The sequence below is a fragment of the Onychostruthus taczanowskii genome, unplaced genomic scaffold (assembly GCF_017590055.1).
Source record: "Onychostruthus taczanowskii isolate IOZ18803 unplaced genomic scaffold, ASM1759005v1 scaffold20, whole genome shotgun sequence".
Lineage (NCBI taxonomy): Eukaryota > Metazoa > Chordata > Aves > Passeriformes > Passeridae > Onychostruthus > Onychostruthus taczanowskii.
Genome location: NW_024499240.1, coordinates 1,255,773 through 1,272,833, shown reverse-complemented (window position 1 = coordinate 1,272,833; position 17,061 = coordinate 1,255,773). Strand labels below are relative to the sequence as shown.

The 17,061-nt window shown below is 36.3% G+C and overlaps 1 protein-coding gene across 2 annotated transcripts in view; it reads left to right on the top strand.

Annotated features, from left to right (window-relative positions):
- Positions 1 to 15,577, top strand: part of LOC121335428 (prolyl endopeptidase FAP-like) — a 36,854-nt gene extending 21,277 nt beyond the window's left edge. For both annotated transcript variants that reach the window (XM_041403574.1, XM_041403573.1), the window contains exons 18-26: positions 1,345 to 1,443; positions 2,164 to 2,233; positions 3,449 to 3,643; positions 6,011 to 6,065; positions 8,442 to 8,541; positions 11,497 to 11,561; positions 13,496 to 13,568; positions 13,827 to 13,900; positions 15,244 to 15,577. In XM_041403574.1, coding sequence (XP_041259508.1) covers positions 1,345 to 1,443; positions 2,164 to 2,233; positions 3,449 to 3,643; positions 6,011 to 6,065; positions 8,442 to 8,541; positions 11,497 to 11,561; positions 13,496 to 13,568; positions 13,827 to 13,900; positions 15,244 to 15,345 — 833 coding nt within the window. In that variant the 3' untranslated portion in view covers positions 15,346 to 15,577. The remainder of the gene's footprint in view (positions 1 to 1,344; positions 1,444 to 2,163; positions 2,234 to 3,448; positions 3,644 to 6,010; positions 6,066 to 8,441; positions 8,542 to 11,496; positions 11,562 to 13,495; positions 13,569 to 13,826; positions 13,901 to 15,243) is intronic.
- Positions 15,578 to 17,061: the final 1,484 nt, after the last annotated feature.

Below are 17,061 nucleotides of genomic sequence, written 5' to 3'. Positions count from 1 at the left end.
TTGCTTTCGTAATCTCTTCCGTGGTGCAAAACTATTTTTAGTAAATCCATTTTCATTGCAGTTGGCAGCATTTTGAAACTATATCATCCATGAATTTTAGTAGGAGACAGTTAAACTGACATAGATCAGTTTGGAAGTTCCTTCCACGAAGCCTACAATTCAGTTGTGGTAATGGGAAAGTTTCAGGAGTTTTGAGGAGAAGGCTGGAAAAGGGTTCAGCTGAGTTTGCAAGAGCATCCAAAAGCAGGATGATCTTTCAGCCACTTGAATCTGCAAAACTTGTCAAGAGTACTTTGAAAGAACGAATTCCAGTATTACATTTCTGGCATGTCCTAAGCACTACCTAGCTCAGTATATGTTGAGAGAAGAATACTTCTTGTGCTTTCTTGAACATTTCCAGAAACAAGGAGAAGGGAAAGGTAAAGGAAAAAAGAAAACTCTCCTGCAGTTTTAAAAGGTTCTTTCATTCTGAAAGTGAAGCTAAAAGACACAGATTTCAATTATGTTTCCAATATTCTTCATCCCTCACTACTCATGGGAAAACACATAAAGAAACAAGAACCAATGGATTAATAATATACAGTTCTGCAATCTGTCCTGTAAGTTAATTAAATTTTAAACAGTAATTTTTAAATTATGTAACTGATATTGGTCTAAAGCAAGTAAAACAATAAATTATATATTTTAAAAAGAAAAAAAAAAAAAGGAAAAAAAAAAACATTTACTAAGTGACCAGTAATAAGGACAGTGAGATGGTAAGTCTGGTGTCTTTGTGTAGGAATGTATTGTGCAGTAGTTAAGTGAAGATTTGCCTTAACCCCTTAAGAAATTGAATTTCCTGCATTACCTAGAAAGAAGATATTCCCTGAGGACCATGTGCTTGACCACACTGCCCAAGGGTCTTGGAGGTTAAAGTGATGTTAGTCTGATAAGCAGGAGAGGAGATACAGGAGATACAGGACTGTGTTTTGCACAGTGCCATGAATTTTGCATTTCTAGCTCCCCCATTTTACAAAACTGGGATGAGGGATCTGCAGGAGAAAGCTGTTTCCTCTTAACATGCGGGACTCTAACACTCAGAGGCAACATGTGAAATGATTTGCATTGCAAAATGTACATTCTATAAAAATCTAACGAATATTTGTGCACTGCAATGCCAGTGCTTTTCTTTCATTTAGCTACATGATCCAGCCCAATTAGAAGTGTCTGAGTGGATTTCATTACTCTGCTTGTAAAATTCACAGATTTCCTTTCTGTTCTAATAACACAAAGTAAAGGAATCTTAATTACTGAAGAGAAATTGACAATAAATCAGTTAATAATTCAGGCATTTCTTTTACTTAGAGCTCAGAGTATTGGAAGACAATTGGGAATTGCAGTCTGCTTTGCAAGATATCAGACTGCCAAAAGAAGAAATTAATAAGCTTGAAGTGGATGGTTTAAGTAAGAATTACACATCTTTATTGTACTTTTTATTCTTACCATTTTAATCTTCTGCCTTAATTTTGTTATAGTAAATATTGTCTTTCTGTAGAACAAAGTTGTTGGCCTGTCAGATTGGGAAGAAGAGGCCTGGTTCTGCCCTGTTCAATAACAGCTGATTTGTCTATGCCTCAGGGTATCTCTCAGTAAAATTGTTGTTAAAATACTTTTGTTTCACAATGCACATTTTTAAAAAATCTTCATACTATTGGTAAGGAGTTTCAATATTGTGTAAAAACAATATAATATGGTGGTAATCAAATGGGAAATGTAAACTGCTTTTCATGAGTTATGCATTATATTGACTTGCTTGCACTGCTCTTTTCAGCAGTGATTTACCAACAGTATCCCGTGGTAATAAAACAGTGTAAAATATCCAAAATTAATATCTGATTATTTTAAAACAGTTAGGCTTTTCTAGGCACCTGGAAAAACTGAGAACCTAGATTTCTGTGAAGTAATAATTTAGCATAGCTAAATTAAAGTAAATGTGGGTTTCTTCAAAGCTGTTCTTCAACAGCTCAATATAAACAGTTAATTGCATCAGTTCTGTGATTCACAGTTCGTGCGTTGTGTACTATGTGCTGATTCATGTTCATATACTGTTACACCAGACTCTGGATTATGCCTAGAGGAATCATTTCAACCATTAAGAATCTAATTTTAATTTGTCTTTTCTAGCTTTGTGGTACAAAATGCTTCTACCTCCACAGTTTGATAGATCCAAGAAGTACCCTCTGCTTATTCAGGTGTATGTAACTCTTCCTTTCTTTGAATCTTGTTGTTTTGTTAGAAAACATACTTTTTCTAATTTAACAAAACATACTTCTTCTAATTTAACATTTTATAAAGCAAAAGCAAATCTTCTTAGTTCTGTTTCATTTGTTGTGGTTTTTTTCAATATATTTCTGGAATATAAATTCATCCCAATGGAGATCAATAAGGATTTTAATGTTAATCTTAGCATGGTAAGGATTACTTTCTCAGAGAAAGAGAAAGAGAAAGGCTAAAACCATGTCGGTTACTCCTTGTAGGTCTTAGCTCTGTTGCTTCTTCTGTTTATCATGAGGCAGTCTGAAAGTTTTGATTTCAGCTTTGCTAATATGAAAAAATACAAGAGCCTGCTTCATTTTTTAAGATGAAAAGAAAACTAAGCCATGTGGACTTGCTTGTTGAGTACTTTACATAATTTATTGTAGGCAGAAAAGCAATAAAAATTGCAGTGGTGAAAAAAAATGAAAAAAAAAATGCAGAAAGGACAGCTGAGTGGTGTAATAAACAATTACATCATTTTTTATTAACCAGCGATTATCCAAAGGGCCAAGAATGTATGGTAGTTTGAAGTTTAGAGTAGAAGAGTCCTGTCCTTGAGGTCAAATGTGTAATTTGCATTAGGCCATTCTCATGAGGAGTGTCTCTGTTTGCTCAGCTATGTGGGGTGTGTTCTGCCCACAGTTCCAACAGCACATGATAATCCCTGCTGAAACAAATAAGGTCTGGGGATAGCCAAAAAGCATAAGGAGCAGTACTTCTTAATCTTGCTCTTTTTTGGCATTACTGACTGCATGTGGAAGTCAAATACCAAAAAAGCAGAAAAGCACCAAAAGGGGATGTGTTACTCCTAAGGCATTTGGAGAGAGCAAAGAATTGAATCTTTGAGGGATGGCTTTTCCAAGGGTTCCCCTTGGGACAAGCAGCTGATACTGCACCACTTAGTCTGAGCTGAAACTAATTATTTCCCGTAGGGATAAGACCTAAATGAGTAAAATGGATTTTAGATAGCGAAATCTCATAACTACTTGAAAATAGTAGTAGAACTGTCTGTCTACTGAGCTCTCTGAACCACAGTCGTGTAGCAAAATATATGTGGAGGAAATGTTATCGGTGCCGATAGCTATAGTCCAGTGTCCAATAAATTTATAAATTTGTAAGTATGAATTGAAAATGTGTGAATTTTCATCCTCAGGTATGGAGGACCTTGCAGTCAGAATGTAAAGGAAACCTTTAGCATTAGCTGGATAACCTATCTTGCAAGCAAAGAGGGAATAATTGTTGCTCTGGTGGATGGCAGAGGGACAGCTTATCAAGGTGACAAGATTTTACATGCCGTGTATCGAAGACTTGGAGTCTATGAAGTTGAGGACCAAATCTCAGCAGTTAAGTAAGTAGATTCTCTCCCTGTATAGCTGTGGTATTTGCACACCGAGTAGTAAGGTGAAAGAAATACTGAATTCTCAGTTTCTTCTGAAGACTTGAGGTCTCCAGCATATACTGAAGTCTCCAGTGTAAAAATAAAATATTCATGTTTGACTGATGTCAATGAGGTTTTGTCTGGTATATTAAGTCCATATACCACTAAGTCCACATTTGGACTTCACCACCAGCATTGCATGAGAGAATCATCAGAGGTTTCAATCCTAAACCTAAAGAAATACAATTATCAGTGGTGAAAGTTAAGCCAATTATCCATTTTTCTGAAGTTCCTATAGGGCAAGCCTGCTTTAGTGACTATATAGATTAGCCAGAGATCCATAGAGATTTACCTCACTGATTAGCTAAAGGTTAAATGAGAAGTTTGTAGTGGAACAAACCAACACAAATGTTCTACAAGTCAGTTAGTCACAAACTTGCATTCTGTGCTGTTATAGGATAGTTAAGAACAGAAGGGACCTGAGGTCCCTTGATAAGTGTTCCCCAACAGCTGCTCTTTTGCATGAAAACACCTTAAAGTGTTTCAGGGGAAACTGATTCCCTATGCAGAGATTTTGGGAGAAAGTGAAAGATGAGGATTGCAAAGAAAGGTTGTCTTGTTAATTTTACAGATGCAGTAGCACTGCTAAAGTGAGCATTTGAAGCAGTGTTAGTTTGAACCCCACAGAGATGACTGCAAGGCAGGAATTTGGCCTAGCCTTTGATGTGGAATTTGGCCCATCAGAGATAGTTTGGATAGATTTCAGAGAGATCAGAGATAGATAGATGGATAGATTTCCAGGTGCAACAGTAAATGCCCTATTTCCTCCAGACTCCACTAAAATGCTGGAGTATCTTAGCTGAAAATTGCATGTAGCAACCCAGGTTTTCACTGCTTTCTCTGCTTGTTTGAGAGTACTGCCCATACTTAAAAGTGCGTGTTAGAAGGATATCTGTTCCTTCCTCTTTCTGCTTTGTGATAATTCATTTCCTCCTCAATGTTATAAATATAAATGCTTCATTATACTTTTCAGTGATAAATGAAACAGAATAGCTGTATATCATGTCAAGTTTTTCTATTATTCTATTATTTTATTTTATATCTTGAAACTTTTAGGAGGAGTGGCATACTTCAAAATATCAGAAGAATGCTTCTATATTATTCTGAATCATCACTCAGACACAGAATATCAGAGGGAAACTAAACTGATTCTGCAGTTGCAAAATCTGCTGAGACAGGCCATGAAAAAATGACCTCAGACTTCACACTTCCCAGTTTTCTGTCAGCACCTAGACTAAATTTTTATTCAGTTAAATGTAGTGCATTCCATCTTCCTGATCTAACACATGGATTAAGATGCATGATTTTTAGAGAGTCTCTATACTCTAGTGGGAAGTTTGTGGAGGGGCTTTTGCTGTAGGTGGAGCCCCAGGGATTAAGACAGTAATATAACAATTAATAATTGAATAATTATTGAATTATTCAATAATAATTTTTTGGCTTTTCTAACTCTGTCCCACCCAGATAGTATCCCATTGTTTGGGTGTTGTCCATCACTTGCCCTTGTCGTAGTAAATAAGGTTACTATGTGTCCTGATGTGTATCTGAACCTATTGTGTTTATCTGTCACTCTCAACCCTTTGTGGTCTTTTGCCTCATCACCTTTTCTTTGCTGTTGCTAATACATCTTTAGAAATACAGTCTCCACTCTCTGATACAGGATATTTGTAGGAGGCCTAATATTTGACCTGTTTGACTCTTGAGAGCATAAGTTTTGCACCTTTTATACATTTCAAGATTATTACCTGCTTGGAGCATTAATAGATGATTCCTTCATTATTATTTTTTTATTAAAGTAGCCATAAGAGCTTTTTACTTTTCAGGCACATAAAAAAAAAAGCTTATTTCTCCAGGGAATCCCTAATCTTCTCAGAAGTCGATACTGTTCCTGTTGAGAAATCAAATGATCACTGTGACATCAGTATATTGGGCATCTTGCACAATAAAATCTGAATGTTAATGGTAATCCTGCACCTTTGGCACTAAAGCAATGAAAATTATTCTCATCCCGTGGAATAAAAATTATTATGATGAAAGTATTGATTTCAGTATTTTTTTTTCTCTCAGGAAAAATTCTTCCTCTTCCCTTGCAACACCTATTGATTGAATAGTTGATGCTTTGTAGAAATCAGGCATGCTATGTTGATTGTCAGTTTGCTCAAATTGGTGGGATATGTGGAAAAAGAAGTGCAAGAAGAACTATTTTTTCCTAATTCGTTATTGTACAAGCAATTTTTTGTAATAATGCATTTATTTCTGTGATTTTATTTTCCACAGAAAATTTATAGAAATGGGCTTTATTGATGAGAAACGAATAGCAATATGGGGCTGGGTAAGTGATTGGAGTTTTTATATCTATCTTTAAATAATCCTGCAGTATGATTTTTTTTTATTCTTCCTGGTTCTGTCTTATGTATATATAAAATTTCTTCTGCAAATGTATGATGGTATTGCCAAAGGGGATGGTTCCTGCTGGTACTCATATACATGCAATTGCAACAGTTCAAGACCCCAAAAAGGAATCTTTGGCAGCTCAGGAGGGAATATAAAAATTTTTAAAAGCTTATGTCTAATGCATTGTTTGTACTGGAAGTTAAGCCAAATTAAAACATTTTATTTGGCTTTACTTTTAATTTAGGGACTTACTGTCAAAATGCAAGTATTGTCCTTTCTGATCTGAGTTTAAAATAGTGAGAAAAGTCCTATGACTATCTCTCATCAGAAAATGTGACACCTGCATCATTCTGAATCACTGTGTACTTGGCTGGCTTTGCAATGGTCATCAGGGATGAATCTGGATCTGAGGGGTTTACAACATTGACAGGCTTCACCAAGACATGGAAAAATTGGGCAGTATGGGAGTCATTCCAAATTATTAGCCCGTTTATTTTTCATCTTTGCTTTTTTCATGTATTTCTCTTTGTAATGCTCCCAGAACCTTTAATAGCCAGATATATTGCCTCATCTTAGACAGCACATGAGCAGAGTTGCTAAAATCTTTCTATGAAGTTTCTACCAACCAATATTTAAGTTACTTTGGTACAGTTACTACTGTAACACTAGACTAAAATGGGTATCATATGGTGAAATTAAATGACACAGATACTTAGAAGTGAATAATTCTAAAGTGACATTAGGTAATTTAAGGTCTCAAGAAAATATTTTCTTTTTTAAATCTCATCATATTTTATTTCACCACAGTGTTTCCAGAACCAACTAAGAGCTTGGACACATTGTATTCCAGTAGTGGATATAATATTAAAATAAAGGCACTACTGCCAAACCTTTCAACCTTTTTTTCCAATTTATTTCCAATTTATTATACCATTTCCTGGTCTGTAAGCTTTGAAATTAGTTAAAGGTGTTTCCTTATTTATAGGCTGCAGATTGGTGACTGTGCATGAGCTTGTGCTTTCAGACTCAACACACTCTTTAATATGGCAAAAGCTCTTGAATAACTACCAAAGTAACTTGGATTGTGAACTCTCTCTCGGCCTGTTACTGTGAATATATTTATCTGCCCAATCCTAATCCCTTATTTTTAGCCTTGTGGACTGATTTTTTGAAAGATCAAATGAGCAAATCAGATGAGTTGGAGAAATTCTACTAATTAGGATTTCTACTACTATATCTCACTGTCATTTCAAGCTGGAAAGTTAAGAGGATGGACTAAATTAACTTCCGTACAAAAAAAAAAAATTAATAATTCTGCTTATTTCCCTAAGTCTTTCATATGCTGCTGAAGTAATCCTCAGAATTTTTCATGACACACCATATTTTTATCCCTTCCTCCATTCCAAAGTAAACAGAAACCCATTATTTTGCAAAGACCTTATATGAGTTTTTCCGACCTCAGTTCCACATCCTGTGGAGAGCCAAACCAAAGGCTTTTTATTTACATTATTTTCCTTTCTCAGCAGCTAGCCCCATTCAGTTTCACAGATCTATTCTTATATCCAGGCTTACTTACTGCTTTACCCTTCTTAGGGCTGTGAACTTTTTCTTCCTTTCTGCGTCCCAGTTTGAGGAATCAGGCCAGAAAATACTGGGAACAGTGGCAGGCAGTAGGGAGGAATTGCTCCATCCTGAAAAAATGAGTATATTAGTACTGATGACTGAGTCAGTTCAATATGCTGATCTTTAGCAAAACCTAGGTAGTTTGTTAAGGGAGGGAAAAAAACCTCTACTCTTCTTGGAGGTGCACCTTGAAAGGATGAGGTGCAATGAAAACAAGCTGCCAGAAGGAAGGTTTCTCTTTGGTTTTAGGAAAAAAAAAATATGACAGCATTGATCACTGTTGAAGTAGATGGAGTGGAGAGGATGTGTGCTATGGACGAGACTGCAGTCAGTATCATTTCCATCTGAAGTTAGCCCTGTTTTGACCTATAGGGTGCGTTAAATTAGCATGAAGGATGCTACGAAATTCAGTTTCTCTGTGACTGTAAGTGCTAATGAAAACAGTGATAAACATTGAAGAAGCAGCAAAAAAAGAAATTATTTGATAAATTTGTCTAATCTCTCTCACAAGAAATTACATCAGATCCATTTGATGTCAATAAATTAATTTCAAAAAACTCTCAACCTTTTGTTACTTTGTCCTTCATGCATGCAAAGCAAATTAGTTAATTTGGAATTAGTTTATATGAGTTTGATTCAGAAAACAGAATGATAGTACTAATTTTAAACTTTGTCTTTGATTTCCTCCTAGTCCTATGGTGGCTATGTAACTTCTTTGGCACTTGGATCTGGTAGTGGAGTATTTAAATGTGGAATGGCTGTGGCTCCTGTTTCCAGCTGGGAATATTATGGTATGGAAACTTGTCATAAATACTGACTTGGAAAGCAAGATGTAGCATTTAATGACTTCTTAAATTAAATCATTGCAGGAGACTGGCAATTTGAAACATAAAGACATTCAAATTACCTAGATTTAAAACTTTTAAGACCTTAAGTTTAATGTTTTTCTTGCTGAAAATAACTGAGTGCAACTGGCAGTTTGGAACTGATTTTGTCACAAAGAAGGTATGTCTGGATAATTCCATATGCACTTCTATAACAGTAAGTGTATAAAGCCCTCTCAATAAACTGCTATTAAGGAGTGATCTGCCTTAAAGTCCTATTAAAGCATTATCACTGAATTCAGAAACAGCTGGATTGATTTATCTGCCAGCAACAGAATCATAGTACATTTCAACTTCTGAAACCACAGATGACCTGTGTCAGGAATCAGTATTTCTGATGACTGCAAAGTTGTTTCCAAAAAGCAGTGGAAAAAGTGCAAGAAAGTATTATCTTTTGTTCAATATAATATTTTTTAATTAAATACTTCTCCCTCTAAATGTTTCTCAGCCACACCTGTATTGTTGTACAATAAGTACAATACATATTCTTATTTATATTTATGGAGTTAGGCTCCAAACCGTTGAGAGGAAACAACACTGGGTGTATATTCCCAAGGCCTTCCTGTGTGAATAAAGCAGGCACATACTCATACTTGCCGACCTGTTAAGCTTTTGGCATGGTGTTAAGGAACCTTAGTGTAAAAAAAAAATCATGGCATGAATATTTTCAATGAGTAAAATGTAGCACTTTGAACACATTTACTTAGCATATGGTCGTTTTCTAAGAAGTCTTGGTTATGAGAAAAATTTTTGGTTAAATGGGAAAGATTCCTTCCCTGACTGCTTGCACAGACATTCCTTGTATTTGTGGTGTTTTGCAAACAAAGGGGAAAATATTTGTATGACACAGGAAGCATAGTCTTCATGTTTTCACTGGCGTCAAGATTTTTTTAAGACATTTTTACTCATAATCACAAAATTATTTTCAGAATGCAGGCATAAAGCGCTGGTTTTGCAAAGGTCCCTTAATAAAAGATGTGTTATAAAAATTTGACCCAGCATCACAATTCAAATGAAGCTTTTAAGTTCAAGCAGATTACACCTGGACCACTGTAATCTCTACGCCCCCGTATTTTCAGGTGCCAATTAAAGAATCTTGCTGAAAACACACTATAAAATCCAAACAGGCAAATGTACCTCCACTAAGGAAGGAAGGAAACAAAAGGAAGTCATGAGTCATAAGTTTTGGCAAACAGATCTTGTTAACATTAGGGTGAACTGTGTTAGGGGCAAAACTGCAGGATGTTACATCCTTGAGTCTCTGAGTAGTATCAGTATGTCACAGGATGTACTGGCCCCTAGAGCTTCTAAATTCTGTCCAACCCTCTTTTAGGTGCACAGATGAGATTCTGGACCATAATCTTTTGTCAGAAGTTGTCCCACCCCCCTCCATTTTGAGTCAGAGCTGAACACTTATAAAATGGAAAGGAAGATTCCATTCAGGGACAATGTAAAGTTCAAAGCATTATTATCTGTGACTGTTTTGTTAAAATTTATTTAAATTCATCTGCTTTTCCTTTCTCAATAATTGACAAGCTGAATCTTCCACTTAGTCATTATAATGCAATTCTGCTGACCTCTGTGGACTTGTTGTAGCTATATTGGTAGAAGAGGGTGGAAAAATTGGCTCAAAATACTGTAGAAATGCCAGCGATTCAGAAAGAGTCTATTTTATTGAAAACTTAAGCCCAATATGGTTGTTTGACACTGTGTTGACAACAGATATTGCACATTTTCTGTTTTCATGGAATGATAAAGGATTTTGATAAAAGATAGGCTACTTAAATTTTTTTCGGTACTTATATTACAAATTATCTTCAGAAGCCTTGCTTGCCTGATCTGGGAGACATAGTATACATCTTTAGCTCTCAGTGGTAGCACATGTAAATGATATATAATAAACTATGGGAACAAGAATAAATTGATATGTTTTCTTTTCCTGGGAGGAGTCTCATTTCTTTTTTTTTTTTTAATACATAGTATCAAACTGGACAAGATAGACAATCCCAAATCCTTAATGATTACAATGGCCATCACCTGTCTTTTTAGACGGAAAGATGACAACTCTTCTTTGTCAGAAAGCCCTGACTTCCTTAAATAAATAAAGTCCTTGTAATACTACAGCTTGACTGCTCAATACGTGTCAGTTCCTCTTTCAAGGCAAGGTCATAAAGAAAGCAATCTTCTGGTAGTAGCAGCTGCTGTGTCAGTTTTCCATAAATTTTCATACCAGCTCCTAGTTAAAGTACAAATACCAAGGCAGGTCAAAGAGAGATGTTTCTACTGATTTCTTGGTGATGGATACTGTTCAGTAATTCACATTTATTTTGTCAAATCTGTTAACAGTCTTTGTTATAGTTAGAAAAAGGAATTGAACAGAGACCTGGAAAACAGTGGGCCACTTTTCAGTTCATGCCTTCATCCTGTCCTGTTCCCCCTAGTTGCTGCATATATACATTCAATAGGAAAATGACAACATGCATATTCATATTTACTGTTAATACACATGCAAATCCTCAGCTCCTCTTTTTAAGGTGTCAGAATTAGTCTGCACCTTTACTGGCTCATTGTCTTATTCAACTGGCTTCTGGAGTTCAACCCAACAGCATAAAGCTGTATCAATTAATTAACTTTATCCCCAAAAGCTAGATGAGTATAAAACCACTATTTCTGCAAAGATGGTTTGGAGAACAGTAAATAACTAGCCTTCGTAGCTGATTTGTAAAATATGTGTAAATTTAGTGTGTTATGAGGAAACCAAGAACAGGCAGAGTTAAACATAATTTAATTTCCTATGTGTCACTGAAGCCGCAAAACAGCTGCACTTTTTTTATCTATAGCTTTTTTCTTATTTAATTTCAGCATCGATCTACACAGAACGATTTATGGGTCTTCCTATACAGTCTGATAATCTTGAGCACTATAAGGTGAGAATTCTGTTTCTGTACCATTCTGCCTTAAATTTGAATAACACTTATATGGATAAGTAGAACTGTGAAGGAAGAAAGTGGCCCACCCACTCTCATGCTACAGTCATTTTATAGCAAAGCTACTGCCATGAAATTCTTATCTCCATAATTAATTGTGGGTTTGTATTTATAAGTCCCAAAAATGCTAAATGGAAGTCCTTATTTTCTTATTTGGACAAGTCAGACTGTTCTGCCAGTGCAAACCACCAGCTTAGAAAAGAACTGAAGTGACAGGAATTAAAATGTTAATGTTAATAAGGTTTTGGTTGGTACTGCGAGCTGAGATATAAAAACTGCTTCATACAAATTTAGCTCTCTGATAATAAGATCATAAGAATACTAAATGATCAGAGCAGCTTCCCCTACCTAGAACAGGTTGCCATTCTTTTCTTCACTTTGATAGGAAGTCTGTAGTTTCCTCTAGCAGCACACACACCAGCTCTGGATACAGAGAGGCCTGAATTAACATCCAAAGAACTTAGTGGAAACACTCCTGTTAAAATTTGAATCGTGTTCTCAGTATGTATTTCCATCCGAACTCAAGGAACAGAAATGTTCAATACCAAACAGCCTTGGTGGAGCTGTCTGGGTTGCCAGGAATTAGAGCATTCTGGGAATGACATGACTAGTGCTGTTCTTCGTATGAATTGGCCTTAGAAAAGACACTAAATATCAAATCTGTTTCTGATAGTGTAGAGACATTTGTGACAGCACAGAAAGCTACCTGCTGCAAGCCAAGCATGCACAGGGACCTTTTAAGGACAGATATCATCAATATGGTGCAGATTAATATTTTTTTCTTCTGCTGATGCTTTTCAGAACACATGCAAATGATGTAAGAAAAAAACAGTATTTATTTATAGGTATTCCTGTCCTGAAGCCAAAGTCTCAGATCACAGATGCACAGAATCATTCAGTTTGGAGAAGACTTCTTAGATCATCAGGTCCAGCCATTAACCTTACACTTCCAAGTGTACCACTAAACCATTGTCCCCAAATGCCACATCTATACATCTTTTAAATACCTTTCCAGATGGTGACTCAACCACTGCCCTGAGCAGCTTGTTCCAATGCCTGACAATCCTTCCCATGAAGACATTTTTCCTCATATCCAGTCTAAACCTCCTCTGGCATAATTTGAGGCCATTTCCTCTTGTCCAGTTGACTCTTGCCTGGGAAAAGAGGCCAACCCCCCCTGGCTAAAACATAATTTCAGGGAGTCAGAGAGAATGTTGAGGTCCCTTCTGAGCCTCCTCTTCTCCAGGCTGAACACCCTCAGCCACTCCTCAGAGGTCTCACTCTTCAGACCCTCCCCAGCTCCACTGCCCTTCTCAGGATACACTCCAGCACCTCAGTGTCTTTCTTGGGGGGCCCAAAACTGAACACAGGATTTGAGGTGTGGCCTCACCACTGCCCAGTAAGGGGGATGATCACTTCTCTGGTCCTGCTAGCCACACTATTTTCGGTACAGGCCAGGATTCTTGGCCACCTCGGGATGCACTGGCTCATGTTCAGCTGTTCTCACCAATACCCAGAGATCCTTTTCTACCAGAGAGCTTTCCAGCCACCCTTCCACATGGCCCCTAGTGCTGCATAGGGGTGGTTGTGACCCAAGAGCAGGACATGGCACTTTGCCTTGTTGAACCTCAGACAACTGGCTTTGGGTCATTGATCCAGCTTGTTCAGATCCCTCTGTAGAGACTGATATATATATACACATATATAGCCTTATACCTGGTTTCTATTGTACTGTCAGATTGATATGAAGTCACTGCTGTCATGTCAGTTCAACTGTTTGATTTGTTTTTCTACTAGGTAATGAAAGCCTTTCAGCACTATAAATAAGTGGTTTAAATTATAGTTGCTGAACTGTTCTTTTTTCCTCTCAACAGAATTCAACTGTGATGGCAAGAGCAAAGAATTTCCAAAATGTAGAGTATCTTCTCATCCATGGAACAGCAGATGGTGAGGTTTGCAAATGGCAGAACAAACACAGAGCCAGAATCACTTTGTTTGAAAAACATTAAGCATCTATCTTTGATTGGGTCAGGACTTAGATCTTTGGTAGATTTCCATATGACCTATCATAAGATGCTTACTCGTTCTTAGTAATGTCAACTGTATCACTTGATAATTAGTGGACACAGCTAAATGCACTATAACTTTATGCTTTGTGGTATTAACACGTTTCAACAGACAATCTCTTTTTTTTTTTCTTTTTAGATAATGTACATTTTCAGAACTCAGCACAAATTGCAAAAGCTCTGGTTAATGCACAGGTGGATTTCCAGGCAATGGTAAATAATAGACTATTTTTCATTTTGAAAAGTGGTTCATAACTTTATCAATAAGCATTTCTGACATTTGGCAGTGTTTTTAACTACCCTGTTCAGCTGAACATGCTTCAAAATTTGGCAATTGCTAGCTCATTTGTTATTCTTCATAAACAACTTCTCAATTTCTTCCCCAAATGATTTGTCTGCTCTTTTTTTTTTTCCTTGCCCTTTACATGCTAGCAGGATTTTCCTCTTGTCAAGAATAACTTGGAGGCTTTTAAAATGAGCCAGGGAGAAAAATAAGAATCCAGCCTCTTTATAAGTGTTTTTGATACTGGGTAAAAGAGGAAAGTGAAAGAGCTGAGTTCTGGGGCCAAATTTTCACTAGTTGGTAAAGTCTATCTTAAATTGGACTTGCCTGCCACAGGCAAGAAGTGAAACAAGTGAAAAGGGTGTAAGATATCCAAATATATATCCAGAATCAGCAAAAAAAAGTTCTCTGAAAAACTTGCATGGGATAGCAGGTATAGACAGAGAGAAACACATAGACAAGAGGTTGCAGGATATTAAGGAGAAATAAACAGGGGAAATGTAGATCTGATTTATATGCTAACCTCTGCTTCCAAACCTTCTTTTCTCAGGGCTAATAAGCAAAGTGTTTGCCTCCTATCGAACATACTGGTCTTCTGCCCGAGTCTGGTTTCACAGGGCCATAAAGTCCCCAAAAAGGGATAACAGGAGTTTATAGGCCCTTTTGTGTATTGCACATTTCTGCCTCTTTTGCTAATCTTTAGCAAATGCGGGTTATATCTTAAGTATCTGGAAAACTGTATGCAGTTGTAGTCATTCTGGTTCAGCTGCAGTGGAATGGCAGATAGTTTTGAGTTAGCATAATTCTTATGTGTGTTTTATTTCCAGATCATCACTCACAAGGTTCATGGCCCTGCTATAATGCTGGGATGTTTTGAATAGAACTCAAACATTTAGCTGAAATATTGTTTTTTAGAGCTCAGTACTTACTCCTAAGCAAGACTCTTACCCCTGTTACCCAGGCCACACAGTAGGTCAAGGGGATTTCATCCCTAATGGCATTTTAAGGCTCTTTTGCCTGACTTGATAAACTGGCCTGTAAGTACTGAGGGAGTAATGCTTGCTCTTAAATAACAGAAGGCTTAGATACTTTTTTTCAACAAGAATAAGAATATATTAGGAACTGATGGAAAAAAAATCAGGTTCCTCGTTTTTCTTGAGCCATCCACTTTCTTGTGTGTAGCAATAAAATACATTTTTTGTATTGTTTAACTCTTGCAGAATTGAAAACATGACATAAGGGGTTTATGTTTTGTTTTTGCTTTTTCTTTCAGTGGTATACTGATCAGAACCATGGAATTCCAGGCCTTTCCAGCAAACATCTGTACACACATATGACCCACTTCCTCAAACAATGCTTTTCTCTGTCAGAATAAGCAGGCTACGCAGAGCATGCTAAGGCATCTGAGACATCTTTGGGAGAATGAAAAGACAGCAGTGCCCAAGTTGTATAGTGTTCAGGTGAATTAATCACAGGAAGTTTGAAATTTTAAACTTGATGTTTACATCCACTTTTGATATTGTGTATTAGCAAATCTTATGGTAACAAATGTTTTGTCACATTTGATACCTGTTTGACAGAAAAAATAAAATCTGAATGTAAAGGGTCTTGTGCATTTTGTGCTGACTTGCTTAAACTTACAATCTGCAGTCCAAGAAGGGTGGTTCATTGCAAATGCACACTGTCAGATAAATATGATTGCATTTGTTAGCTAGAACTGTAAAATGGGGAAGGACAAAGGAAGCAGTGCAAGCACACAATTAGCATCCTAACAAGAACCAGCTTCTCAAAATTTATTTCCAACCTTTTGTAAAGAATCCAAGAAGAGATAGGAACAGTATCTAATACTGAAGTTTGGATACTTATTGAGAGTATTGAATATGTTCAAATTTTCTTCAACTCTTATTTGAAACCTTGATTATGCAAAACTCAGTGTTCAGGTTTCAACATGAAAGCAGGACACTCATGATAACTGTCATATATAAGTGGATTTTTCACCTGTATTCAAAGTTTGTGAGCCATATTGACCTGTTTTTAATTTCTAATCATCACCTCAACATTCAAATTGATCTCAGTGTCATTCATTCCATACTGGAGGGGAAGGATCAAAGGATTGTACAAGTTTTCTTTGCTTTATTTCTAGTGCAGCTATTTTAGGGAGTCTTTAAAAAATGGTGGAAGCTAATAATGATTGGAATACTTGTATTCTTTTCATTAGTAATTAAATCAGTCCAGTCATAATATAAGAATATTAACAAGATAATTGGCAAGAGATCCACTGTACATTCAACAATTCCTTGGTCATGTGCTTAAAAAATTCTGAATTAGTCTACTGCATAAGAACCATGGTCTTTCTGACACAATCTCTGCTATTAGCTGTTGAGAGTGCAAAATAACCTAAAATAGATTGTGTTGCCTTCCCACAAAGCAAGCTGCTTCATAACTCTCAGTCAGAGACCAGTTGCTGCTTCTTTGTGGAAAAGCAAGTGGTTTCATTTGACTTTCTTGACAAAAACATGGGGTTTGGCCAAAATAATTAAAATGTGGAAGTGATTTGCTATGTAACAGCTTCCTTCGTTTGTTAATGGCAATATCAAATCTGATTTTCCACACATGAGAACATTCCTTAGATACATCTTTATGCAAATGTAGTTGCCAAGCTGTTTGTAATGGTTAAATTATACTTTGATGGGAACTCTTCAGAAAATACTCAATTAGTTCAGGTTTTTTTGGAAACGCTGCCAATTACGTGATGTTAATGAGCTTTTTGTTGGTAATGTAATTAAAATTCAACTGCTATAATGGCTAAAAGAAAAAATTATAGCTGTAAGAAACTTAAAATTAAGCAAATATAACATGAAGTGGGCTTAATTAGATGTTGATTATATGGTCCTATGTGCACACAACAGTAGTCTCAGAAATGTGGTTATCTTACAAATAAGGAATACAATTCAGTTGAAATAATGAGATTTAACTCTCAATTTGTTATATTGATACAACACCATGGAAATAATTGTAATGTTGTGGTGAAAGAGAGAAAAATTAAGCTCTTATCTGAGATGCTTATAGGTTTAAGATACCTGAATATGTA